General features: G+C 44.8%; 1 protein-coding gene across 5 annotated transcripts in view; it reads left to right on the forward strand.

Annotated features, from left to right (window-relative positions):
* SEMA5A (semaphorin 5A) overlaps positions 1-25,231 on the forward strand; it is a 568,136-nt gene extending 542,905 nt beyond the window's left edge. For all 5 annotated transcript variants that reach the window (XM_070357735.1, XM_070357734.1, XM_070357733.1 and 2 more), the window contains 5 exons: positions 3,518-3,688; positions 5,712-5,867; positions 8,510-8,557; positions 15,736-15,947; positions 18,498-25,231. In XM_070357735.1, coding sequence (XP_070213836.1) covers positions 3,518-3,688; positions 5,712-5,867; positions 8,510-8,557; positions 15,736-15,947; positions 18,498-18,617 — 707 coding nt within the window. In that variant the 3' untranslated portion in view covers positions 18,618-25,231. The remainder of the gene's footprint in view (positions 1-3,517; positions 3,689-5,711; positions 5,868-8,509; positions 8,558-15,735; positions 15,948-18,497) is intronic.
* The last annotated feature ends 1,661 nt before the right edge of the window (positions 25,232-26,892 follow it).

Raw genomic sequence — 26,892 nt, forward strand, 5'->3', positions numbered from 1 at the left:
AGGCATGGCAACCCACTCCAGTATTCTTCCTGGAAAATCCCAGGGACAGAGGAGCCTGGTGGGCTACAGTCCATGGGGTCTCAAGAGTCAGACATGACTGAAGTGGCTTAGCACAGCACAGCATAGACATAGGTTAGATACATAGACGTTGATGTGGAAGTAGATGCAGGTGTAGACGCAGACATAGATGTAAGTATACATATCAGTTTAGATACATGGATGTAGAGATGATCTTCCAACTTCCTTGCTATAAAGACAAATATAACCTAGACCAGATTATGTTTATCTGTTTCTGCTGCTGTTAAAGAAACCGGAACATACTCAGAGCCCCTCTGAGGGATGGTGGGCCCAGGCACTGCACCTCAGGAGAAGCGGGCTGGGCTTCGTCATCTGGAGAGACGTGTCCTGTCCTTGACATGGGAGGCTGGCTCCTCCCAGCCTGTGACGGGCCCAATCCCCCAGAACTGGCCTCCCTTCATACCGCAGAGCCTTCACCAGAGTGACAGTTAACAGGGCTGGCCCCCATGGGGCCTGCCAAGCCCGCCCCCAGGTGCCCTGAGCTGACAGGTGTCCACCTCCTCCTGAGTCCAGTCTTCTAAACGTGCAGCGCCTCTCCGGCAGGCCCACTGGAGGTGCGCTGTCGGAGTCTCCTCCCTGAGTCCACGAGTTCCCGCACAAGCGCAGGGTCAATAAATGAGCTGCAAGGGCCCCACGCAGGGTGTTGTGCACTGACACAGCTCCAAAGGCTCTCTGTCGTCTTTGATGCTCTGACCATCTCTGCCTTCTTCCTGCCCTGGCTCTGAGTGCAGCTGTGTCACCTTGATCGCTTCCTCTGGCCTTCCCACATCAGAGCAGCTTTCATTTAACCCCATGCTGCATGGCCATCCTGCGTGCTGGGCTCTGGGATTTTGTATCCTGCCTTCGACTTTGTCAGAGTGACCACCCAAGGAGGGTGACCATCTCACTCCTGACCATGCCCTCAGCTCCCAGTGAGCCTGGCACACGCTCCAAATAGCTGCAGTGATGGTTGTTGAAGGATACGAAAATAAGCAGTTTGTTACTTGATCTTCCTTTTTTTAATTCATTCAGTTCTTCAGCAGACATTTTTGATAACCCACTCTGCATTATTTACTGAATATAAAAAGGCTCCGGCTTTCCTGGTAGCTCAGCTGGTAAAGAATCCCCCTGCAATGCAGGAGACCTGGATTTGATCCCTGGGTCGGGAAGATCCCCTGGAGGAGGGATGGGCTACCCACTCCAGTCTTCTTGGGCTTCCCTGGTGGCTCAGACAGTAGAGAATCCCCCTGCAGTGCAGGAGATCTCAGTTACATCCCTGGGTTGGCAAGATCCCCTGGAGGAGAGCATGGTAACCCACTCCAGTATTCTTGCCTGGAAAATCCCCATGGACAGAGGAACCTGGCAGGCTACAACCCATGGGGTTGCAAAGAGTCGGACACGACTGAGGGACTAAGCGCAGCACAGCACAGAGAAAGACTCAGTGACCTGGTCCAGGTTGGAAAGGAACTTAAGAATTTAGTGAGGAGGCATCCTGTGAACAATGACAACCTAGTAGGTCACCAGCTGTTGCGTTGATGACAAGATGTGGTGGCTACCTCAGCCGGGGACCCACTGAGCTGGAATCAGGGCAGCTGTACCGAGCAGGCTGCCCCTGGGCTGAGTCCTCAGGGCCAGATGCGAGTAGGCCATATAGACAAGCAGGGGTGGGGAATAAGGGGTCGCGCTAAGTATAGTGCACAGGGTTTTTAAAGGCACAGAAGCCTGTATCTGTAGCATCTTTTTCAGTTGGTTAAAAAAAAAATTTCCTGGATTCCTTAAGCCAGGAACTGGCTTGCAACAGTACTTAGACAGCATCTGTTAGATGGACAGATGGATGGATGATGAGCGAATTGTGGGCGGATGATGGATGGATGATGAGAAGATGGTGGGTGGATAGTTGGGTGGGTGAATAAACATGTACATTAAACTTAATATACAGTCCCCAGCTTTGTAGTGGGGGCTCCCAGTCATGTTCCTGCTCCTCCCGCTACTTTGCACTTCCTAGACTATCTCTGCCTAAATTTCTCCAGCCTCAGGAGACTCTTCCCTCCAAACTACCCAGCTTTCTTGGCTGAGCCATGCTGAGGGGCTGGGAAAGGTCATGTCTTTCCCACAGCCCCAGTGTGGAGAGTCAAAGGGCTCTTCCTCCCCCGGGGGGCCAAGAGGGAACCCGAGGGGCCACATGATTAGATTAGCATCTGTGCTGTAAAGAGAGGCCGGGAGGCAGCATGAGAAAGTCAGGACCCCTCGCCCACGCCACCTCCCCAGACTCCAGACACAAGCCCTGGCTGCCGTCGGCAGAATGTGCAGACTCCTGCAGATTCTTGGGTGCTGCCCAGGCCCTCAGGTGCTAGGCTGGGGTCCATCTCAGATACGTCCCATCAGTGTGACCTAGTGGCTGCTTTTATTTTTGTGGATCTGCTGGTCAAGCCAACACTGTGTATACATAACCTTGTTGTATTGCAATAGCTCTTTTGAAAGCCAAGATTCCCTAGAGGGCTGTGAAAACATTTAGAGTGGCCCTCTTACTTTCCACTTGGGAGGGTACAAGTTCAGGGGCTAAGTGGGGCAAATGCTGATTCTCTCTCCCGCCTCCTAGAAAATTCCTACCACAACACGCAGGGATTGAAACAGCTCGTAGCTTTGCATGCTGAGCTGCTCAGCCGGCTATGGGCTATTTTTGCCTCAACTAGGACTCTTCCCTTTCTATGAATTTACTCCTCCTCCATCCTCTTGCGTCCACAAAGGGGCGCTGTATTTTATTTTAAAATGAGTTTTCTCATTATGGGCTTCCTTGGTGGCTCAGGGGTAATCCACCTGCCAGTTCAGGAGATGTGGCTTTGATCCCTGGGTTGAGAAGATCCCCCAGAGAAAGAAACGGCAACCCATTCCAGTATTCTTGCCTGGGAAATCCCATGGACAGAGGAGCCTGGCGGGCTACAGTCCATGGGGTCAGACATGACTTAGCCACTAAATAACCACAGTGTTCTGTCTATAACATATATTAGGCGCCTGTGGTGTGCTAAGAACACTTATTGCTTCTCTGTCCGTGAAATCCTGAAGTCCACACTTTGTTCAGTAAACTGCAAGGAACACAAAGGGAGCCTAAGACTTTGGTTTTGTCCTGTGTGGTTGGCAGCAGTGAGCGGTAGCTGGAGCTTCACCTGAACAGCTACAGAACCAGGTTCAAGGTCAGCCCCAGAGGCTGGATTTTGTTCTACAGACATACACGCATTCCTCGATCACCCTTACGCTTGCATGTTCCATGCTTAGAAGTATTTCCTGGAAGAATTGAGAGGAGCTGAGGAAGCATGGGGAGGAATGTGGGAGACCCCATATGCCCTCCTGTGATGGTCCATGGTGTGCCCGGCTGCGTTCCCGCGGTGCAGACCCTGGGCAGCCCCACCAGCTCGGTCAGATGTGGGTTTCAGAAGCGCTGTGGTTTTCTGCCCCTTCCCAGTGGATGGCATGTGGTCTTGCTGGTCCTCCTGGTCCACGTGCTCGGCAACGTGTGGAGGGGGACACTACATGAGGACACGCTCGTGCACAAACCCAGCCCCCGCCTACGGAGGTGACATCTGCCTGGGACTGCACACAGAGGAGGCGCTCTGCAACACGCAGCCCTGCCCCGGTAAGCAGCCCCTCCCTGCCCAGCGCAGAGGACAGGGCGATTTTGGCCTTCCCCTTGGTAAAGACTGCCCTCAATGCAGGAGATCCCGGTTCATCCCTGGGTCAGGAAGATCTGCTGGAGAAGGGAGAGGCTACCCACTCCAGTTTTCTTGGGCTTCCCTTGTGGCTCAGCAGGAATCCGCCTGCAGTGCGGGAGACCTGGGTTAGATCCCTGGGTTGGGAAGATCCCCTGGAGAAGGGAACTCCAGTATTCTGGCCTGAGAATTCCATGGACTATACAGTCCATGGGGTGCAAAGAGTCGGACACGACTGAGCGGCTTTCACTTTCACTTTTCGCTCTGTTGGGGGAATGGTGAAATTGACAAAAGTGTGTCTCAGGAAGACTAAAAGAGGGGACACAGCGGTGCCACAGTGTTGCCCGTGAAGTGACTTCATAACACGTTGTTCTGCTAATACGATGGACTCATTCTCACCATGCCACGGTTGCAGAACTAGCAACAGAAACTGGTGATGACCAAGCATTCTTAAAATATTTAAGCTGGTAATGGGTACTGAGGGGCTTCCCCTCTGGCTCAGTGGTAAAGAATCCACCTGCCAGTGCAGGAGATGTGGGTTCAATCCCTGGGTCGGGAAGATCCCTGGAGAAGGAAATGGCACCCACTCGAATATTCTTGCCTGGGAAATCCCATGGATGGAGGAGCTTGGCAGGCTACAGACCATAAGGTCACAAAGAGTCATACATGACTGAGTGACTGAGCAGGCAGGCAAGGAATGCGAACTGACATTTTGTTGCTGAGAATCAGGGTGGGAATCAGAGAGCCTTTATGGAGTGGCTTCACGGGAATCCCCCCAGGGCCGTAGGCGTGGGTTCCGGGCTCCAAGGCTGGGCGGCCGAGGTGCCCAGTGGACACCCTGCAGAGCCTTCCCCATCCAAGAGTAGTTCACTTTTCTAACATAGAGGGACCACTTGGAGTGAAAATGAGACACTCTCCTCTGAATCTGACTTAAACTTTGAAACACACTAACGTGTGTGTATGTGTGTGTGTGTGTTTTTTTAACTAGCTCCAGAATATTTTCCATGCAGGTTTCCTGTATATTGAGAAGTGTTTAGAAACTGTATCCTCAGTCAGTCCAAAAGTAGTTACTTTACACATTTCTCAGAAAATACTGTACCCTTTACAATCGATCAAAACACAAGTTTGGTTTCCAGATTTTCCCTGAACTGCAAAGAGGATACTTACATTTAAAAAGGAAGAAAAAAGCAAAGTGTGTAGAAAAAAGGAAGAAAAAAGCAAAGTGTGTACTAACAATATTTTATATTATAAATATTTCAGAAATATTATTGAGAGTTCATTTTTTTTAAACTCCTCACTTAAAATGTGTATTAATCCTCTCTTTTCACACATCTATGTACCCGGGCGAATTTAACAAATCCTAGGGAATCTCCTCCTCTGGGGTAAAGTGACCTTAGCTGGCTCATCTTTTGACCTTGACCCAGACTTGTTCATGGATCTTTGGTGCTTCAGGCACAGTAAACACGGGATAGAACGAATTCTACCTCAAGTGCCGCCTGCCAGTGGTGTACTGACTCTGCAGAGCTGTTTTCATAACAGAAAAGAAAGTATTAGTATGTGTAGTAGCTTGAACCCCCTTCAGCAGCCAAGACTTTCTCATTAACGTCAGTTCTCTTGCCTGGGTGCTGAGACCTGTAGAAATTCTCCAGGGACGTATGTGAGTGTGAATGATCCTGCAGGATAGTGTCTAACATTACTTTAGAGCATTAAAATAATGTGTGTTTTAGAAAGTGTACTCTAAGCACATTATTTCTAATCAAAGGTATATGAGTTCTTTGATTCATGCTCCAGTGTGTTTTATTTACTGAACTTGGTCATGAGATGTGAGTCTATCTTATTTGTAAACTATAAATATCGTATGCAAACTCAATGTCGGTAAGCTGCCAGGCTTCCAGGTTGGTGGATGTTAATGGTCTTGTTGCCTCATCTCGTCTCCTCGGGCCCCTGCAGAGAGCTGGTCGGAGTGGTCAGAGTGGTCAGAGTGTGACGTGGCTGGAGTCCAGGTCCGTGTCCGCCAGTGCGTCCTTCTGTTCCCTGTGGGCAGCCAGTGTTCCGGAAACACCACAGAAAGCCGGCCCTGCATTTTTGATTCCAACTTCATTCCAGGTAAGGGGGCAGAGATGCTTATTAGTGTGAACAAAATCACTTCTAATGTTTCAGGAGGAAATGATTCATGGGTAGGAGTTTTAACTGCTCTTTGAGGTTCTGTTTGGTAAAACAAGAGATCATTCAATCAGTTCTTATGGTTTCAAGGTGGTTATGAATTTGTGGGAGTTCCCAGGTGGTGTAGTGGTAAAGAACCCATCTGCCAATGCAAGAGATATAAGAGATGCAGGTTCTATCCCCGGGTCGGGAAGATCCCCTGGAGGAGGGCATGGCAACCCACTCCACTTTTCTTGCCTGGCGAATCCCATGGACAGATGAGCCTGGCAGGCTACAGTCCACAGGGTTGCAAAGAGTAGGACACAGCTGAAGTGATGTAGCATGCACACACACATAGATATAGATGTAGACGTAGATACGGATGTAGGCGTAGATGTAGATATGGATGCAGGTGTAGACATAGATGTGGATACAGATGTAGATGCAGATGCATGCATGCATATAGAGTAGACATAGATATAGATGTAGACATAGATATAGATGTGAGAGTTGGATGTAAGATACAGATGTATAGATAGGGTGTAGACATAGATGGGACTTCCCAGGTGATGCCAGTGGTAAAGAACCTGGCTGCCAATGCAGGAAACATAAGAAGTGATAAAGAACCCACTCCAGTACTCTTGCCTGGAAAATCCCATGGGCGGAGGAGCCTGGTAGGCTGCGGTCCATGGGGTCGCTCAGTCGGTCCGACTCTTCAAGACTCCATGGACCATAGCCTACCAGGCTCCTCCACCCATGGGATTTTCCAGGCAAGAGTACTCCAGTGTGTGAAAGTGAAAAGTGAAAATGAAGTTGCTCAGTCGTGTCCGACTCTTAGCGACCCCATGAACCACAGCCTACCAGGCTCTTCCATCCATGGGATTTTCTAGGCAAGAGTACAGGAGTGGGGTGCATTGCCTTCTCCAGAAGCGACTTAGCAGCAGGAGACGTAAGAGATGCTGATTAATCCCTGGATCTGGAAGGTCCTCTGGAGGGCATGGCGTAGATATAGACAGAGATACAGGTGTAGACACTAATGCAGGTATAGACATAGATACAGATGTAGATAGAGGTATAGGTGTAGATATAGATACAGGTTTCCCTGGAGGAGGGCGTGGCAACACACTTCACTGTTCTTGCCTGGAGAATCCCATGGACAGAGGAGCACAGTGGGCTACAGTCCTTGGGGTCACAAAGAGACAAAACCGAAGCAACTTAGCAGGCATGCACACATGCATGGATTTGTGGGTAATGCAGTTGGAGACTTGAATTTAGGCCATGAGTTTTAAGATTTTTTAAGCACAATATCTTCTACAATTTATTGACTATAACACAGTTTGTTCAAAAAATGAAAATAGATTTTTTTTTTAAATATTAGATTAAATGCTTTGGCCATGCTGTGCATATTTGTTTGCACAGAGAAAAGAGGACCGTTCTTTTCATGTAATCTTAGTATATTTGGGAAAATGGAAACCGATCCTTATTCTCGTCTTAGAGAAGAGGTTGGCTGGCCCTTCGGCTACAGTCCTTTCCATGTGAAATCAATGTTTGGTTAATAGTGATAGCTTATCACCCATCACATGCTCACCCAGGCACCGGCTGTTGTTCAGTCACTCAACTGATTCTTTGCGACCCCATGGACCGCAGTACAGTGGGCCCCCCTGTCCTCCACTGTCTTCCAGAGTTCACCCAAGTTCATGTCCATTGAGGTGGTGATACCATCTAAACACCAAACCAAAAGGCATGGGCTAGATACTTACAAAATATTTCACATATTTCTACCATGTCCCTTAGGACTCTGACATGGACCAAAAGCAGAGAGTAACCTCTTAAAAGGTTGCAATAGAGAATACCTTGTTTTCCCCTAAAGGAAAATGTAGTCGTGTTTTAGAGAAAGTTACCTTAGGCCTCCTAAGGCATCTCAATCTTCCACTGTCTAGAACTGCAGGAGTGTTTATTATTGTTTCCTTTTCAACCATAGACATATTTTTAATTCTTGCTATTGAATGAAAAATCAGGAGCATTTCTGGACTCCTGAAATGGTGTGTATCCTTGGGAGTTAAACATTTAGGTGGATCTCTCCTTTTATTGGCATCCTACTTGTGGGTTTCACATAAGCATGGAAGACAGCATGAATGAGCTCTGAGTAGGAAAATTATTTGTTGAGGCAATTTCTTTTGAGCTCTAGTGGAATGGTCTCCTCCCCAGGGAATGTGACAACACTGGTTTTGATGAGACAAAAGATCTGAGGCAGAAACCAGGGAGGCAGACGCTGCAGTGTTCCACAGCAAGCAGAATACATTGTAACAGAAAATCTGCACAAACTCCACCCTTGTTTTGAAACAAGTGCCCTGATTTCAGTCTGGGAGACCATAGTATTCTCTGTTGCTGTAATGAATCTCACTCCTTTGCAATCAAGATGACCTTGACCAGATGCATCTCAGGTTGGCTAAAACAAACAAATAATTGTGTTTTTTAAAAAAAATTGATTATGCCTTTCGAAACATTGACTCACATAAAACTCAAAATCATTAGACACTTTGTAAATGAATCATTAATGTGATCTTCCTTCCCTTCATACATTGTGATTGAATCTTTTTTTCCAGAAGTGTCTGTGGCCAGATCCAGCAGCATAGAAGAGAAAAGATGTGGGGGTGAGTTCTGCTTTTTCATTAATTCCTAGTGCATTTCTGATATTTTCCCGTTGTTTCTAATCTCATATGTTTCATGTGATGTTTCTGCTATTGACCAAGAAAAACAGATTAGAGGAACTCCTCGATCTAAACACATTTTATTTTGGCAGTGAAAATGCAAAGGAGTCCATATTTGATGTCTGCATCAGTGATTCTTACATTGGGTCCTTAGACCAGCAGCATCAGTATCATGTGGGAACTTGATAGAAATGCAGGTTTTCAGGCCCCTTTCAATCTACAGAATCAGAACCTCACTGAGAGGGGTCCGGCTCTGTGGTTTAATAAGCCCCTCAGGTGTTTTTGGTGGATGTAAGCTGTATGATCCAGTGATTCTGGTATTAGCTACAGTTAGATTTCCCACGAGTAAAACAGAATGCAACCATTTTGTTTATATTTATAGTGTAAATCCATGACAGCCAGCCTCAGATCTCCAAAAGGCTGAAGCAATAAAATGATACAGTTTTATTATGGGCAAAAGGTTAGGCATATCTCTAGAGATATTTTTCAAACTTCCAGCAACCCTGAATGACAGAAATCGCATTCCTTGGGTCAAATCCATGATGCTTTTGGACTTTCCCGTCTAGTTCTATCCTGTCTGGACTGGAGGGGCTGGCTGTCCACTGATCAGAGTCCAGCCACTGTCCAGCTGCTGTGTGGAGCCAGTACCCAAACACAGGACCAGTGCCTTCCTGTGTGTACGTGCTGACCAGTCCTAGCATAATCTATTCCAGCTGGGAGTCCCAGACAGCTCAGGTCAAAGGTCTTGGGTCTCTCACACTCAGAAAGAAGCTGGATTTTCAGAGGTGTGTTTTGGGGATGTACTTGCGTTGTTAAATACACTGATAAAGTCTGTCTACACTGTTACATTCTGTTTACTCAGCCATCTGTTAATCCATTTGTTTTCAGTCGTGTTTACTGAGCACCCACTCTGTTCCAGTTTTGTGAGGGGTGTGTACAGTGGGGACTCTAATAGCTCCAACTAATCTGGAAAGAAATGACATATCCCAGGAGAGCCCTGTGCCTGAGAAGGGTGAAGTCTCAAGTCTGATGTGGGTCAATTCACTGAGTTCACAGACTAGCGACCACTGCCTTGGGATCTGGGCTTCCCCAGTGACTCAGCGGTAGAGAAGCTTCTTGTAATGCAGGAGACACAGGAGACTGGGGTTCGATCCCTGGGTCAGGAAGAACCTCTGGAGGAGGGCATGGCAATCCACTCCAGTATTCTTGCCTGGAGAATCCCATGGACAGAGGAGCCTGGCGGGCTACAGTCCATAGGGTTGCAAAGAGTCAAACATGACTGAAGCAACTGAGCACGCACACACCTTGGGATCCAGCTGCAAGATGAATGTGGGTTGGTTCACAGAAGAATAATTGGTACCTTAGTATTTTTGGATCAGTCACTATATGCTCAACACTGTATCAGATGACAGGAGGTTTCCTATTTCATCCCTGCAAAGTTTGTTCCTGTGGGTGCCGCAGCCCACAGTTCTTTTTGTAAAACCCTTGGCAATAGAGAAGGATTCGGAAGTCAGCGTTTTTCAGGGTATAGACGGCTGATACTGGGCATATACAGTATGACATCCCCGAGGATCTGGGGACCACACTCCATAGTAACCAGTCTGTTTAAAGACCTTGCCATGGAATATGGGTGAAGGGAAGCGGCTAATGAATGCTCCTCCTGGCATTTCTGGTCAGTTCTGCAGCAAACAATCAGGTCCGGTCAGGTCGGGCTTCGCTGCCAGATGAGTGGTGAAAAATCATTTGTGTTCAGAGACTGGTTTTGGGAATTGTAGAGAAGGCATAGCAGCCAGAGCTTTTATCTGCATTTTATAAACAGAGAGACGGTCAGAGAGAAGAGGTTCACAGGAAGTCGAAGTGGAGCTGGGTCTAGATCCAGACGGTGGGATCCCAGTGTGAGTGTTAAGCCCGGAGCACCTTGGGTTTCCAAGATGGCTCAGTGATAAAGAATCTGCCTGCCAAAGCAGGAGATGTCAGTTCAATCCCTGGGTCAGGAAGATCCCCTAGAGAAGGAATTGGCAACCCACTGCAATAATCTTGCCTGAGAAATTTCTTGGGCAGAGGAGCCTGATGGGTTATAGTCTGTGCAGTCACAAAGAGTCAGACATGACTTAGCAACTAAACAACAATCACCACAAGAAAAGAGTCCTGGTGCTGAGTGTCCCACGGGAAGGTGTCTGGGGTCTGCAGCCATAGCATCTCTGTCCAGGCAGCACTCTTAGACAATACCCAGGGTCCCCAGAGTGGCAGAGATTATAGAGAATGTCCCCATCCTGAGGGATTTCAAGGCAGAATCTGGATGCAGCCAGCTGATGCTTCTGCAGCATGACTGACCCTGCAGGTGTAACACAAATTCACAAGCCACTTTCCTCAGCTGGCCTTCTCAGGGTAAGATATGGGAGTCCTGCCAAGACCTTGAACATCCAGGAGGACATGACACAGAAGGCCCTTTTGTCTCTCTTACTCTCTTTAGTCGCTCAGTCGTGTCCGACTCTTGCAACCCCATGGACTGTAGCCTCTGTGGAGTGGGTTGCCATTTCCTTCTCCAGGGGATCTTCCCAACCCAGGAATCGAACCTGGGTCTCCTGCATTGCAAGCAGATTCTTTACCAACTGAGCGAGGAGGGACAGAAGGCCCACTTCCATCCTAAGACTCAGCATTTGTGTGTTTGAGCCAGTTCTGCCATATGCTGCACCAAATCAAACCTCAAGGTGCTATTGATTCAGTCATAGAAACTTTAATCACAGTCTTCAAAACTCATTGTTTTGGTCTTAGGCTGCTGACACTGGCACAGCAGAGCAGGTGGGTAAGTGGTCATGTGTGCAGGCGTGCTCCAGATGGTCAGTCGTGTCTGACTCTTTGTGACTCTGTGGACTCTAGCCCTCCAGGCTCCTCTGTCCATGGGATTTCCCAGGCAAGAATAGTGGGGGAGATTACCATTCCCTTCTCCAAGGGATCTTCCTGACCCAGGGATTGAATCCGAGTCTCCTGCATTACAGGCCAATTCTTTACAGTCTGAGCCCCCGGGGAAGCCCTGGGGGTAAGAGGTCAGATGGGGCTAATTGTAGGTGACAAGTAAAAAGCGTTACCTAGCAAGGAGTTTTGAGGATGTTGAGGGGACTTCACAGATAACTTTTTTCAGCTTATTGAAAAATCAGTCAAACTTTACACAGATAATTGGCCAGTTGAGCCCACTGGGTAATTGGTCTCTGTTCCAAATTTACTGAACCAAAACAATAGCAAAAAAGCATATTCAAAGCAAAGTGCCACACTAAGCAGATTCAAGAGATTTAATAGGAACATTTTTCACTTACACAGAAAAAAATGTAGGCCTCTTGAAAGGTTCTGACTTTGAGAGCTATTTTTAGTTGCATGAGACCCAGAGACTATACGATCATCCTAGGGATGTCAGCTGGCCCAGCCTTCCCCAGGCACCTGCAGGAATGATTCACTTGACTAATGACAAAGTATCTGCATATGGAGAGAGTCATACATCTTCCCCTGTTATAATATGTTACTACTACAGCAGAAGTACTTTTATAAATTTAAAAGTACTGTATTGCCAAAAAAAGAAAAAGCTAACCATCATCTGAGCCTTTGGCAAGTCATAATTTTTTGCAATAGTAACATCAAAGATCACTGATCACAGATTACCATAATAGATTATAACAGTAATAAAAAAAAAGTTTGAACTATTGCAAAAATTGCTAAAATGTGACACAGAGACACGTGGTGAGCAAATGCTGCTGGAAAAATGGTGCCAATGGACTTGCTAGACAGACAGTCCCCACCAGTCTTCCATGTGTGAAAAGCACAGAATCTGCAGCTGTGCTCTGTCTGCACCATCAGAACCCAGAGTGGCTGTGCCGTGCGTGCTCCCCTCTCACCCTCACTGGCCTTTGTTTACAAGCCGCTGCGTATTTAAGGCTCACCTCCAACCCCTTGTCTGTGTCTTGCCTGTTGTATGGGTCTTGTTCTCTGAATATGCCCACAGGAAGGGCTCCTGTGAACAGTGTTCTCCAAGTTGTGACACTGAGACAACAGATTATTCTCCTTATACTTGAAAGTCAGTTTTGCTGGATATAAAGAATAAAATACCTAGGAATAAATGTACATAAGAAGGCAAAAGATCCATACTCAGAAAACTGTAAGACACTAGTAAAAGACAAACAAATGACACGAACAGATGGAGAGATGTACCATGTTCTTAAATTGGAAAAATCAATATTGTGAAAATGACTATTGTTACCTAAAGGAAACTACAGATTCAGTGAAATCCCTATCAAATTACTAATGGCATTTTTCACAGAATTATAACCAAATTATTTTACAATTTATATGAAAACACAGAAGACCCCAACTAGCCAAAGCAAGTTTGAAAAAGAAAAACAGAGCTGGAGGAATCAGGAGCCCTGACTTCAGGCTATATTACAAAGCTACAGTAATCAGTACAGTATGGTACTGGCACAAAAACAAAACTATAGCTCAATGGATTAGGATAGAAAACCCAGAGAAAAACACCTGCTTCTACAGTGACCTAATCTGTGACAGAGGAGACAAGGATATACAATGGAAAAAAGACAGTCTCTTCAATGAGTGGTGCTGGGACAACTGGACAGCCACGCATAAAAGAATGAAGTTAGAACACTCCCTAACACCTACACAAAAACAAACTCAAAATGGATTGAAGACGTAAACGTAAGACTGGACGCTCTGAAACTATTGGAGGAAAATATAGGCAGCAGAAGTGCTTTTATCCCCACATGGCCTTGACCCTGGAGGGTCTAAATGGCTATAAAGCATTGAGAAATGACAAGTGTGGAGTCCACGCTTGCTTACCTTGAGGGTGGCTTTAGGGTTAGAGTAGAAGCTTCTAATGGTTGCTAGTAGAATGGCCCTTACATACTTAATTCTACTGTCCCAGATTCAGCCCTAAAGGCTTTAGACAAAATCAGAAAACGCCACAAATTTATTTATTCCTTTCACTTTGTTAAACCAGTGACCAAATAATCAAGAAGTGAAAAATTGAGGTGGATGTCAGGGAATGGGTGGTACTGTGGAATGTTCTAGTATCATCCTCCTGGATTATCCAGCCTCAGGTGCTGAAGGCACTGGAGGCCTCTATTAGGAATCATCAGTTTAGAATTTCAGTGGGAGTGGCAGTACATTGGTTATAGCTCACAGAGGACAGAGGAAGAGGCTGCCCTTCTACACCATCTTCATCTACCTTGGGGTGCAAATCCAGTTCCTAGGGCCCCAGAGCCCCAGAATATGGTGTCCAGGAGCAGCAAAGGGGCACAGCTTAGAGGGAGAAGCTTAGAGGGTTTAGAGATGGGTGAAGGATGCTCCACCTGTGCTCTGGATTCCAGGTGAGGCAAAGGCAGCCCTCAGAGTCCTTGGGAAGGAGCCCAGGTGATTAAAGAACAAATATGCCAGGACCTGCTGGGTACAGGGAACAGACTCACAGGTCTTCTCTCCCTGGGGACCTCCCCATGTGGCCCAGTCTTCTCGTCCGGCATCCACAGTGGTACCCAGCAGGCATCTTCAGTGGTCCCATTTGAGTGCAGAGTGGGCAGTGAGAGAGAGGAAGGGTGACACTTGGCATCTGGTGATGCATGAAGGGGACATCTGGGAGAAAAGCTAGATCCTCAGAAGCGCCCTGTGCAATGGAGACACAAGGCCAGTAACCCTCAGGCAACTGGTGAGCCATACATTGCCAAGACAGCAGAAAAGCATTGAGGTCATACTTTGCTTTACCTGAATTTCAGTAATTTCAGCTTCACGGGCACAGCTCAGATGTCATCTTTATTTCCTAAAAGGCTTAAAATTTTGATTGTCGAGTGTTTTACCAACACACAGTGAATATCTTATTTTTTATTTTGTTGTTCTTTCTCAGACATTAAGCAGGCCTTGCTATGCCACTTTGATACCACTCAAACCAATCCTATATTAGAGACATAAGGCCCTATCAGTTCGTTTTTTCAATATTTTGTATTTATAACTCAAAATAACTTGAAATGTTATTAAGTAGGAAAAAAACACTGTATAAAAGAGGGTCATTTCATGACCATTAAAAGATCATATTTCTTTGATACAAATCCTTTGTTTCTTTGGAGTAAAGCATTTTACTTATAAGGTCTCTAAAATACAAAGTGAGTGAAAAAAATGGTACCTGGGTGACATTTACAACAGACACACACAGCATGTGAGTGTGCCTTGTGTCTCCAAAACATAGTACAGAAATGGTGACAGTCGTTTCCTCTTGGAAATTAAAAAAATTAAAAAGACTTATTCTTGTCTACCCTTATGCACTTTCTAATGTTATACAATATGTGCATATTCATATTCCAAAAATGTAGTGGAAACATTAAGAATGATGCAATCAGAGCACAGTTTTAAACAATATGAAGCGATAAAGGAGAGGGGAAGTGGTCAGGCTTGCAGGTGAGTGGGGATGGGAAGCAGTGAGATGCATCCTCGCTTTGTTCCCGGGACACAGACAGGCTGTGTGCTGGGGCCCTCAGTCCCTTCAGGAGCATGGAAAACGTGCTCCCTAGGAACCCCAGGAACCACAGATCATGCTGCACTTGAGACAGAAGGACTTTCTTGTTCAAGCCTTTAAAGAGAAAAAATGTCTCTGCTAGGGTGTGTGGGGACGTCCAAAAGACTGGTTATAATCCATAAAAGCATTGACATAAACTACACTGGTCAATGCGGAGAAGTGTTTTGGTAGCAGTGACATTTTATATTATTAAAGATTTTTTTTTCATGGTCCACATTAAAAAAAAAAAAGGCTTTATTGAATTTGTTATGATACTGTTTCTGTCTTGTATCTTGTTTCTGTTTTTTTTTTTGGGGGGGGGGCGGGCAACAAGACACGTAGGATCTTAGCTCCCTGACCAGGGATCAAACCCACACCGCCCCCCTTAGAAGGCAGAGTCTTAACTGCAAACCACCGGGGACGTCCCTGGGACACTTCAAAGGAGGGTCTGATGATTTCCTGGTTTTGGAAGGAATGTGGTGCTTTCCCCTTGCATCCTTCTCTTTTCCTCTGAGCCCACTGTGCTGGGGAGGAGTGTGTCCCTTTCCCGGTGGCCTCACTGTGGCTCTTGTCTCCCCAGAGTTCAACTTGTTCCACATGATTGCCGTGGGGCTCAGCAGCTCCATCCTAGGCTGCCTTCTCACGCTGCTCGTCTATACCTACTGCCAGCGGTACCAGCAACAATCCCACGACGCCACCGTCATCCACCCTGTCGCACCCGCCCCTCTCAACACCAGCATAACCAACCACATTAACAAACTGGACAAGTACGACTCGGTGGAGGCCATCAAGGTAAGGATCGGCAGCCACTGCTGTGGCCAGGTATGCCAAGGAGGCAGGTGTTATCCTGGGGGCTGTCGGCAAAACTCAGCGGTGGTGATTCAGGTCATGGGGTGAGGGGCAAGGTGAATGACGTCTCTTATTTTTTCCGTTAATTTTTATTTGACATATTGAAAGAGAGTTGATTAGCAGTGTTGTGTTAATTTCAGGTGCACAGCAAAGTGATTCTGTTACATGTACATTTGGTTTCTGATTCTTTCCCATTATAGGTTGTTACAAGATATTGACTATGTTCCCCTGTGCTGCTTCCATGGTGGCTCAGACGGTAAAATCGTCTGTCTGCAGTGCTGGAGACCCGGGTTCAATCCCTGGGTCGGGAAGATCCCCTGGAGAAGGAAATGGCAACCCACTCCAGTACTCTTGCCTGGAAAATTCCATGGACGGAGGAACCTCACAGGCTACAGTCCGTGGGGTCTCAAAGAGTCTGACTTTGCTTTCACTTTTCACTTTGCTTTCACAAGATATTGAATATATTTCCCTGTGCTGCACAGTAAATCCTTGCTGTTTAGTTTGTATATGATGATATATATCTATTAATCCCATACTCCTAATTTATCCCATGCCCACCTTTCCCATTTGGAAACCATAAGTTTATTTTCTGTGTTTCTGCTTTGTAAATAAGTTCATTTGTATTATTTTTTAGATTCCACATATAATTGATATCATACGATATTTGTCTTTGTCCGGCGTACTTCACTTAGTATGATCCTGTCTACGTCTGTCCATGTTGCTGCAAATGCCATCATTTCATTAAGCTACCTGAATTTTGACATTCCTGTGAAGTTCATGGTTCCCCTTAATAGTCCTTAGGGAGTATGTTGATGCCCTGTCTCTCTGCTGTGATGGTTTCATTCAAAATCCAGTTTCTTTCCCACATGGAAAACGGAGTTTCTTCAGCCCTCACAGCTTCAGCTAGTTGGAGGCTCTTATGTCCCAGGATCTGCAGGGGCCTCTCTCATTCCTCTCATCACCATGGGGCCCCCACATGCATAGAGACAGAGCTGGATCCAGCAGCCATCAGCACATTATACTGATCCATGATAGAGCCAGGAAATGAAGCCCCAAGAATTAATAACACACCCCACACACCTTCTCAGAACCAAGCCCCCAGAGGAGGAGGAACATGTGTTCCCAGGAGCAAGAATCTTCAAGGAGAAACCTCCAGTAGCCAAGAAGGGAGCCCTTCTCCGTGTGATCCCAACCCATCAGCTCACCTGTGATCAGTTGCTTCAAGCATCTGAAGATCATTTAGCTGGTCTCCTCTTCTCACTGAAGATCCAGGAGCCACTTAATCTGAAATCTTGCTGCTCTGAAGGCAAAGTACCGCTGTCCAGGCTCTAATGAGTCTTTCTAGAACTTTCTTATGACTCCTTGGCCAGATAAATCCTGGATGTTTGGGCTCTGCCACCTACCTAACATCTTTTATTTTGAGCCTCTCATAATTTACCCTCTACTTGGGATAGTTCAACAAAAGTACGGGTATGTAAAGTGAAGTGAAAATTGCTCAGTCATGTCTGGCTGTTTGCAACTCCATGGACTGTAGCCAGCCAGGCCCCTCTGTCCATGGGATTCTTCAGGCAAGAATACTGGAGTGGTAAGCCATTCCCTTCTTCAGGGGATCTTCTGACCCAGGGATTGAACCTGGGTCTCCTGCATTGCAGGCAGATTCTTTATCATCTCAACCACCAGGGAGGCCCCAGAGTATGGGTAACTATTCTCTTAGTGAGAAGGAGATTTTGTGTCAGAAATGGCTGCAGTAGAAACCACCACCACCACAGTCACCTTCCCACAAGTGTAGAAAATGAGAAATTAAGAATCTCATGCATTTATGTAAATGTGTTCCTTCAAAATCTTTTATCAATGTACCATGACAATCCAAAAGCTGCTTATACAGCTACTCAGTTACAAGTGGTAATACTCAAAGTGCTCGTGAATTTGAAATCACTAGAGTCTTAGGTTTCCTGGAGGTTTCAATTTAGGTGTTCTAACTCTTGGAAATTTTCAGACTAAAGTTCAAAAGTAGACTTTCTGAGTAAAGCTCAAAAATAATCTGGACTGAAAAATCTACCGACCTCATCCTAGTTATGAGGCAAGTCCTCAACGAGGAAAATGATGTGCAGAAGTGTGTAAGTGAGAAAAGACATTTGAAAACAATGAAGGCTTAGGGGAGAGCTCACATACACACACAGCAGATTTTTGAACAACACTGCCCTTCTTGGGTCCACTTATTTGCAGATTTTTTCAGTATTACTACCGTACTCCATGATAGGAAGTTGGTTGAATCCAGGTGCAGCACTGTGTGTCCAGGCAGACCTCAGACGTGGAAGAACCACACGTATGGAGGGTGGATATAACTTATATTCAGATTTTCAGCTTCGAGGAGGGTCGGTGCCCCGAACACCTGTGTTGTTCCAGGGTCAACTATAATCGTCTCCTGTTATATTCTCTTTCTGAAATACTGCTTACTGAGTACTTGTAAGTCTTCTATCTTATATTTTACAGGCGTTTAACAAAAACAACTTGATCCTAGAGGAAAGAAACAAATACTTCAACCCACATCTCACCGGGAAGACCTATTCTAACGCCTACTTTACAGATCTCAATAACTATGATGAGTACTAAGAGCTCTTCTATTTTTGGCTTCATGTAATTCCCCCAGTTCCTTAAGGCCTGTGCTCCGTGACTGCCCATGTCTCCAAGCCTTCAGAGATGGAGTCTGGATACATCTCAAGTGCATTTCAAGCCACTAGTGTCCCATTGCTGCCGAAGAGAAACGTTCTCAAAAGCAACAAAAATCTAAACATGACTGTGAAAATCTGGTCTACAATTCTTGATGATTGTCTTTAATGAGCCATGGTGTGCAGTTTTATTTTGTTTTTATTATGTTCAGTCCACTTTTCGAATAAGTTGGTTGCTTTTTTTGAGCTTTTTCATAACTGTACCACCCACATTGGAAGCAGTCTTTAGAAATATGAACAATCTTCTTGACTCTGAGCATAAATCTTAATGGTGATTTAATTCAAGAAAGCAGGCACTTTATATGAGAGCCTCCCCACCTCCACATGCTTTATAGTATTGATAAAATGGAGAATATGAATGTGGCCATGCAAGGACTCACCATTGTGGTGATCTCCATCTTCTCATTCTGGATGGTCCTGTGTGTGTTTGGACTTGGAATGCTTCTCTCCTGAGGACGCCCGGGGATTCAGCCTGGCTGGCATCTGTGGAGGTGCAGGTACGCGATGTGAGGTCTCCACCCTCAGTCTTGCTGCCATTGCTGTGGTGTTCCCAGGGGAAGTGAGTGTAAAGAACAGAGGGACAGACGGGATGAAGGGTGAATGTGTTCTGCAGCTTGCCGGGAAGCTCGCCTTATTCTGCCTTGTGGATTTCATGGCAGTTCAGGGAGCTCTTTGCCACGCGGTCAAGGGAGCCTGCCTGTCTGGGCCGTAGTAACATCCTAAAGAACCACTCTGTAAAATAACCACTTGTTTAGCATTTGTATAATAGATTGTGCACCTGCCCTCTCTCTGCAAAGAAAAATTTTGAGCATTCATGATGCCAATTGAAGAAAGTATTGAAAGAACTGAAATATAATTGAAAACAACTTTTTTTTTTTTTCATGCTACAGAAGGCATTGGATGAACTGACACTTAATGAAAAGCAACTTTCTATTTTCCATCTCCCTGATAGAACTAACGTATGGACACCAGCCCCTACTAAGAGCATTAACGATGTGTAAAGCTGGCTTTCTGCAGCGTGTTGCTGTGCATACTGAAGTGCTCCCCAAGTTCCAAGCTGTCATTTGCTGCCTCCAGGTCAGGTCAGGAGGTGGTATTTAGCTTGGGTGCCTTTTGTTTTTTTATCTCAGTGCTGCCTTCCCACCCACCTACTCCCATCTCTCCCTGCATGGGGCAACAACATTTCAGAAGAAGTACCCTGAGAAATCAGGGTATCTGGAAGTTAAGGCTTTCATTGATCCCTGTGGTTCTGAGCTTCAATCATTCATAAGCATTTCAGAGTTATGATACTGTTCAGTGTGGTCCCCAGAAGGAAAAAAAAAGGATAAATTACTCACAAAAGAAAGATACATAATATATGGCAGTTGGTTGAATAATTTTTGAAAGTAACAAGAAGATTGAAACTATCCATTGGATGCCTCTGGGTGTCATGATAAAGGCCTGGATGGACATTAAAACATACTCTTATTGATCAATGAACCTTCAGATCTGTGAAAATCTACAGTATGGGCATCGAGGGACACATGTATGTTTTAGCATACATGTATTCACCCTTTCCTATCTAAAGAAATTCGAAATTTTTATGCTTCGTAATGAATGTTGTTGAGTTCAAAACATTCTCATGTACCCAAATTTTCTGAAATGGCTCTACTAAAATAAAATCTTAATTGTAGCTGGGCTCTGGGAGGTCTGATAGATTTCAAGTGAATGATGTTCTGGGTCTTCCCAGTGGGGAGTTCATGCTGTGTCTCCCATATTCCCTTGAATGCTGTGTGAGATTGCTCTGTCTGAAGTCCACACTTGGTTTTCTAATTGTCCTTGGGTTGTGTTTTCCTTGGTTGCTTCACCCTGTCTCATCACTGTTCTGGAAGACAGATGTCCGCATCGTGAAGCACATTTAACAGTTTTATGAATTCCAACCCCCACAATGTTTTCTAAGCTTAAAAGATCATTCTCTTTCCCCTAGGACGGACGATACTGACATTTCAAATAAAAAAAGCATCACTGGACTTGATGGGAAATGTTCTCTAAATGACTTCAAAGTTGGTCATTAATTAGTCTCACACACTAAGGAAAGCACCCTCCCCCGCAACAGGCTTTTCATGTTGTTGATCGCATAAAGCTTTATGATGATCACCGCAAAGAAATTCATTCGTTTTTGTTCTCTGGCATTCTATTCAAAACAAAAATGTTCTGCTCTCTCTCTCCTCTCTCTCTCCCCTTCCCTCCCATCCCTTCCTCTCTCCATCCCTCCCTCTTACTTAATAGAATATGGATTGGTTTTGAAATAGTTTTAGCTATAATCTAAGAATTTTAACCAGCCATGGAATAACTTTTGTTTTCCCGTTACCATAGGGCTACTGCTCACGTGTCTGCCTCCCCTCTGTACCCTTCATTAAGCCCCTACGTGGTGGCTTTCATGGTAAAGCCTCTCACTTCTGCTGGAGACTTCCAACAGCAGCTCTTTGTAAGGGGGATGGTAGAGATTCCTGCCAACACCTGTCACATTTTAAATTTCTGTGTAACTTCTTCATTATCCAACCTCCTTCCTTTCTTTTTCTTTTTCTTTCTTTCATTCTTCCTTTCCTTTTGTCTTTTTTTTTCTGAAACAGGCAGCACAAATAAAAACTAATAACAGTTTAATTTCTAGGGTTGCTTCTAGATATAGTTGAAGTTTGGCTGGTTCTCATTAGGAAACGGGCTTCGGTCTCACACTGAAATTCTTTGGAATCTGATTCCCAGTGTTGGGTGCTTTGTCTAGATTAGACTAGTCACTGGCTAACACCAACCCGCACTGCCCCAGGCTCCCTGCTCACAGCATAGCAGGTGGCCTCTCAGAGTAGCTCTGCAGATGATGGCTCTGATCACACTGAGGGATTTGTCTCCCTGGACGACCTCAACTCTGGATTCTGGAGACACAGACTCAGGCTGTGCTGCATGAAGACCCAGGTTCCCTGGACTCGGGCTTTTTCTTCCCTGATTGCCTGACTTGCTCTAGGCCTGCTTCTGTGCTGGTGCCCCTGGGACTTACCGGGGGATCTGAACCTTCCTGCTCTTTCAGGGACGTGTCACTAAGCCTGTCGATTCCAACTAGAATTGGCAGTAATCCTGGGGGAAAAGATGGCTCCCTGTGTGTATGGAGGGTGGACAGAGAGCCTAAAGGAACTGAGAGGGGTAAGTGGTGAGCAGATGTGAGGGCTCCTATGTGGAGAAGGCTCTGTGCCCAGGGATGGTCAGCCCACGGGGTCAGTGAGAGCCAGGGGTCTGGCCCCTTGACTCATGAGTGATGTCAAAGAGAAAGGAAGTGAATTTGGGAGAAAGTGGTCTTGTGAAGAAGGGACTCTGGTCCCTCGCAGCCCAGGGCTGTGGATGATCCCAGGTGGAGACTGTGATCATCTCACACAGTCCTGTGTGTGATCCCTGCATCTTCCGGGATCAACTGCCCAGAGTGCAGATGAAGGTGCCTCTGTTTCCTCATTTATCTGAAAAGGGTGAATTCATGGGCATCAAAGCCTGTGTGGTCAGAGTTCGCACAGGAATCCTTCAGAATTTAGAGAGTTAGTGAGTCAGATGCCTTCAGAGTTACGGACAAATGTTCAGCCCAGGGGCTTCCTGAAAGGATGTGTTAGTGCAACTGCAAATCAAAGGAGATTTTTTTTTTTTTTTAATGTACAAAGTCTGCGCTCAGTTAGTCATTTTGTGTAAACACTCCCTTAATGCACATTGGAGGTGCAGCCGTGATGGTGTTTGCATTTACAAATATCCTGATGTTCCTTTTTGACATTTATGAATATTTCTCCAGCACTGTCAAACCACTTTCAGCATTGACTTTGCCCCAAGGTCATCAACTTTCTTTAGCCCTAGGATGTCTTTTATATTTCAGTGGAATTTTCTTGTGTGTGGCATTTCGTGATAACTACACCGAATTCAGTCTATTTTCACAAGGTGACTCTGGGGCATCTATCCAGAGGCAACAAGTATCAGGGGTGAATGCCGTGCACCGAGTCTGCCTCTAGGCATATGTTCTCCACGTGGCAGGGCTGCACATAAATCCCACAACTCCAATAATCATTGTCTGTGAAGGCAGGGAATTAAACAGAAACAAACAAACACACTTAAATCTATTCATATTCAAACTGTTTTCCTGCTCTTATTTTTAAGCCGATACAAAATGGAGTTCACAGATCTCATTGGCTATGCCCAGCATATTCATTTCGTCTACTGTCTCTTATTTCATGGTAATTTATGTTGACATGGTGATTCGTGTTGACAAGGCTTTACCAAGATTGAATACTTCTGATTACCTACCTTTTTAACTATTGTCAGACGCTAGAAAGCTTCTCTGATCAATGAGTGTGAAGTGGGACAACACAGTAACATTCATTTTGGCCTGAGAAATGTACAAAAGGGAATGCCAAATATTTCACAGCAAATTGCCATCTAAGATAAAATATACAGAGACCAGTGACCATAGTGGAATTTATTTGTTATTCTTTCCTATTGTCATTAATAATAATTAATTTAAATATATCTTGTAACTCTACAAATACAGAACCAATGCATTCTATTTTGATAACCTGATAAAACACAAAATAATATATTGCTTTCATCCTTGCTTGTTTTTTCTTTTGAAATTGAAAAGTAATGAGCAAGATATAAAGTTGGACTATTGGCAGAGATTTTTATCAAAATGACTATTCCATTCTCTTTTTTATGGATTTATGTTAAAGATGCATTATAGATATTTTTGGAGCAGATGGATCAAAGTGGGAGTTTTGTAATGGTCATATATTGCATCATCAAAAATTTAGTACATGTTTCAGAAACATTAGGAATGGAGACCTTTTCTCTTTTGAAAATATGGGTTCACATTGCAAAATGTCTAACAGCATTATCAAAACCAAAATCAGAGCCTGACATGAATGTACTATTCCCAATGAAAGTTGTCTCGTGTAGTATTTTTAAAAGATTGTATTAGTCCTGCCTAAGAAAAACAAAACATTCAAGCTTCTTACCCACTGTATGTGTGTGTGTGTGCACTTGGTTGATCATTTATGTGTGACCTTCCATGACCCTGTGGACTATATAGCCCACCAGAATCCTCTGTCCTTGGAATTTCCTAGGCAAGAATATTGGATTGGGTTGCCATTTCCTTCTCCACCGGATTTTCCTTCCTATATCTCTTGTGTCTCATCTCCTGCATTACCAGGCAGATTCTTTACCGCCGCACCACCTGGGAAGCCCCTTATTACCCATTACCCAAAACCATTTTTCATTCCACCAAACTTGCTTCACGTTGTTGACATGACAACAGTAGCTAGTCAAAGGTATTGTAACACCTGAAAGGAGAAAAATTGAAATGGAAAATCACTGTATAGCATTTCTTAAACAAACATGTTGGATGGGCAACAAAATTCATTCCACCTCTTCCATATCAGTCAGAAATCTTAGGCCAGCCATTCAAAGATGATCCTGTTCTTTCTCAGCTTTTTGGCAACTTAATGCCAAAAATGGCCCAAATGTTAGATGTTTAAAATGGTCCCCACATTAGATAAATACAAGCTGGAAAGCAAAATCTGGATTCCAGAAGACCCAAACTATCATCACTAAGAAAGAGCCTTGTTAGTAAGTGCAGGTAGTTTAATTTCCTGTAAAAAATCGCCAGTGCCTTGTTTCAGATGATGATTTATCATTTTATCTGGATATTTGTTCAAAGCAGAAGACTGATTGGCTGTACTCTAATGAAAATCACTCATATGCCTCTTTGATCTCAGGAAAAGAACAAGAAGCACAGCATCGTCAGGTGTGAATTCTGCCCCCACTGGAGCTGTGGTGCCGGAGTGGGGTGGCATGATGTATTCAGAATTTAGGTGAGCCCAGCCTTCCAGAAACTGTCATCACTTTAATTTTACATCTTTCAAAAATACTTGAGAGTTTGTTCTGTAGAAGGAATGTCAATGGGATGCCTGTAGAAGTTAAAGGATCTTGTTACTGGCCCTCTTCAGTCAAGTCTCTATAGCTACAGGAAAATCAGATGGAAGCTGGTGATGCTTGGCAGATCTGGTGAGTGGAGTGACAACCACATAGAATACTGCCCACTGTTTGTTTGAAGTCAGTGTCAAAACTGCTTCATAAGTTCACAAAGTTTTCTTCCTTAATTTGAATCAGGTGTTTTCTCTGTTAAATTTGATTCATTCTCTCCCCTCAACCCATACTGTGACTGTTGGCCAAAATCAAACTTGAATTTCTGCACTTTGAAAGAAAGCACAGTAGGAACCTTCAACACAAGCCCCTACATACACCACCAAAATTCTACACTGTTTGCAAAGAAAGTGCACAAAATTGGTCCAATGTAAGATTCTTCAAAAGTATGTAATTAAAATTGTGTGTTATGCCATTCACAACTTTTGAATATGTTATGAAATGTTAAATGCCTCATTCCTTGTTAATTTGCTGTTGCTGTTTTTGTGATACAAAATAAACTTATTTGGGATTGTTTTTCTTTTTTTTATTGAAATTTCTTGGAAGTCATGTTGAGCCTTTGGTAAACTTACAGAAAGTTACTGATCTTGAAATTCATGTGTAAGAGACAATATATATTTATCATAATGGACCCTTTTTAGAATGAGGTAGCACTGTCTGCCCTTCACTGGAGTGAGAAAAATGGAACTTCAGTTGTCTTGTTGGAATACTTGTGGATTTCTGGACATTCCCCTCATGACTGTTGGGTGTATATACTACACTGCTTTTCATTCCTTACATTATACTTTCAAGGTTTCATTGGAAACCTGGTTGCTAGAAATGTGCAATCCAGATTTCCAGTGATCTTCACTTTCATCTTTTCTGTTCATCAGTTCACTGGTTTTGAAAAGAGTCCAGCATGACTGAAGTGACTCAGCACGCACACAATTTTAGAAAAAGGAAACGGCAACCCACCCCAGTATTCTCACCTGGAGAATCCCATGGGCATAGGAACCTGGTGGGCTACCATACATTGGGCTGCAAAGAGTAGGACAAGACTGAAGCAACTTAACACACACACCCGATTCACTGTTCTTAACTGCTTGCTGGAGAGCTGTTCAGGTCTAAATCTAAGAAAGTTGTCCAAGACACCAGATAATGCTGTTTTCAAAATCACTTTAAAATACCGGCTGTGCAGCGCAGGTAGGGAGCCCATTGCCCGCTGCCCTGGATTAGTGATGGATGTTCAGGGGCAAAGAGCACAGGGGTCATGCAGCCAGTCAGCAGACACCAACTCCTGCCAGCTCCCAGCCTCAACACTGAGGAAAACAAGCATGTCTACAAGGTAAAATGAGTTGGTACCCCAGAAGTGCAAGTGTCCTGCTCACTCACTGCTCTTGGCGGATTGCCAAGTGCTAGAACCCAAACCTTTGCATCTTTTATAAACAACTCATGAAGGATGATCCCGGGTCCTGCCAACATTCCCCCAATTTTCCTTCCACAGCAGCCCCCTCCTCATCTCTATCTGCCAACATTTGTGGGAAAAAATAAGAGAATCCTGATATGTACAGTAAAAGTTGTATTATATTTTTTGTACTTAGGTTTTTATGTAAACAGTTTGTCTCATTCCATTGTAAGTTAGCCTTGAAATAAACCCTACTGTTTAGGAAATAATTTAGTGGCATTTTTCTTTGTGGAGCCTCAGTGGCCCCTTTGTCTCCAGATGTGCTGAGGTGTGATCACCACTTAAAGGAAAGCGTTTCACTGGAGGGAGACTGCAGACAACTTCCGAGGGGAAACGCCACAACATGCTCCTGAGTGTGTTGCCATGGCCTCTTGTGTGGAGGCCAAGACAGGACTAACCAGTCTCCTGATGATTCTGTGATGTGGTAAACAACTTTTACAGGTATCTCAGTGGGCAACAAGAAATGCGTCCTGAGGAAAATCAATCAGGTTTTTAATTTACAAGGAGTTGATATCCTGTATTGGCAATGATCAATTTATTTTTCTATGAAGCTCATGTTCTCTACAGCACATCAAATTCCACTCTTTCTTGCATAAGATAAGGTTTTTCTATAGTGAACACTAACAATTAGTAAGCCCAAACATAGCTAGAAGATGCCTGAAAGTCATATTTCAGTATTCATGATCCCATTAAATCGCTCTCTCTCTCTCCATAGGATGAGATGGTTGGATAG

The sequence above is a fragment of the Bos mutus genome, chromosome 20 (genome assembly GCF_027580195.1).
Source record: "Bos mutus isolate GX-2022 chromosome 20, NWIPB_WYAK_1.1, whole genome shotgun sequence".
NCBI classification, from domain to species: domain Eukaryota; kingdom Metazoa; phylum Chordata; class Mammalia; order Artiodactyla; family Bovidae; genus Bos; species Bos mutus.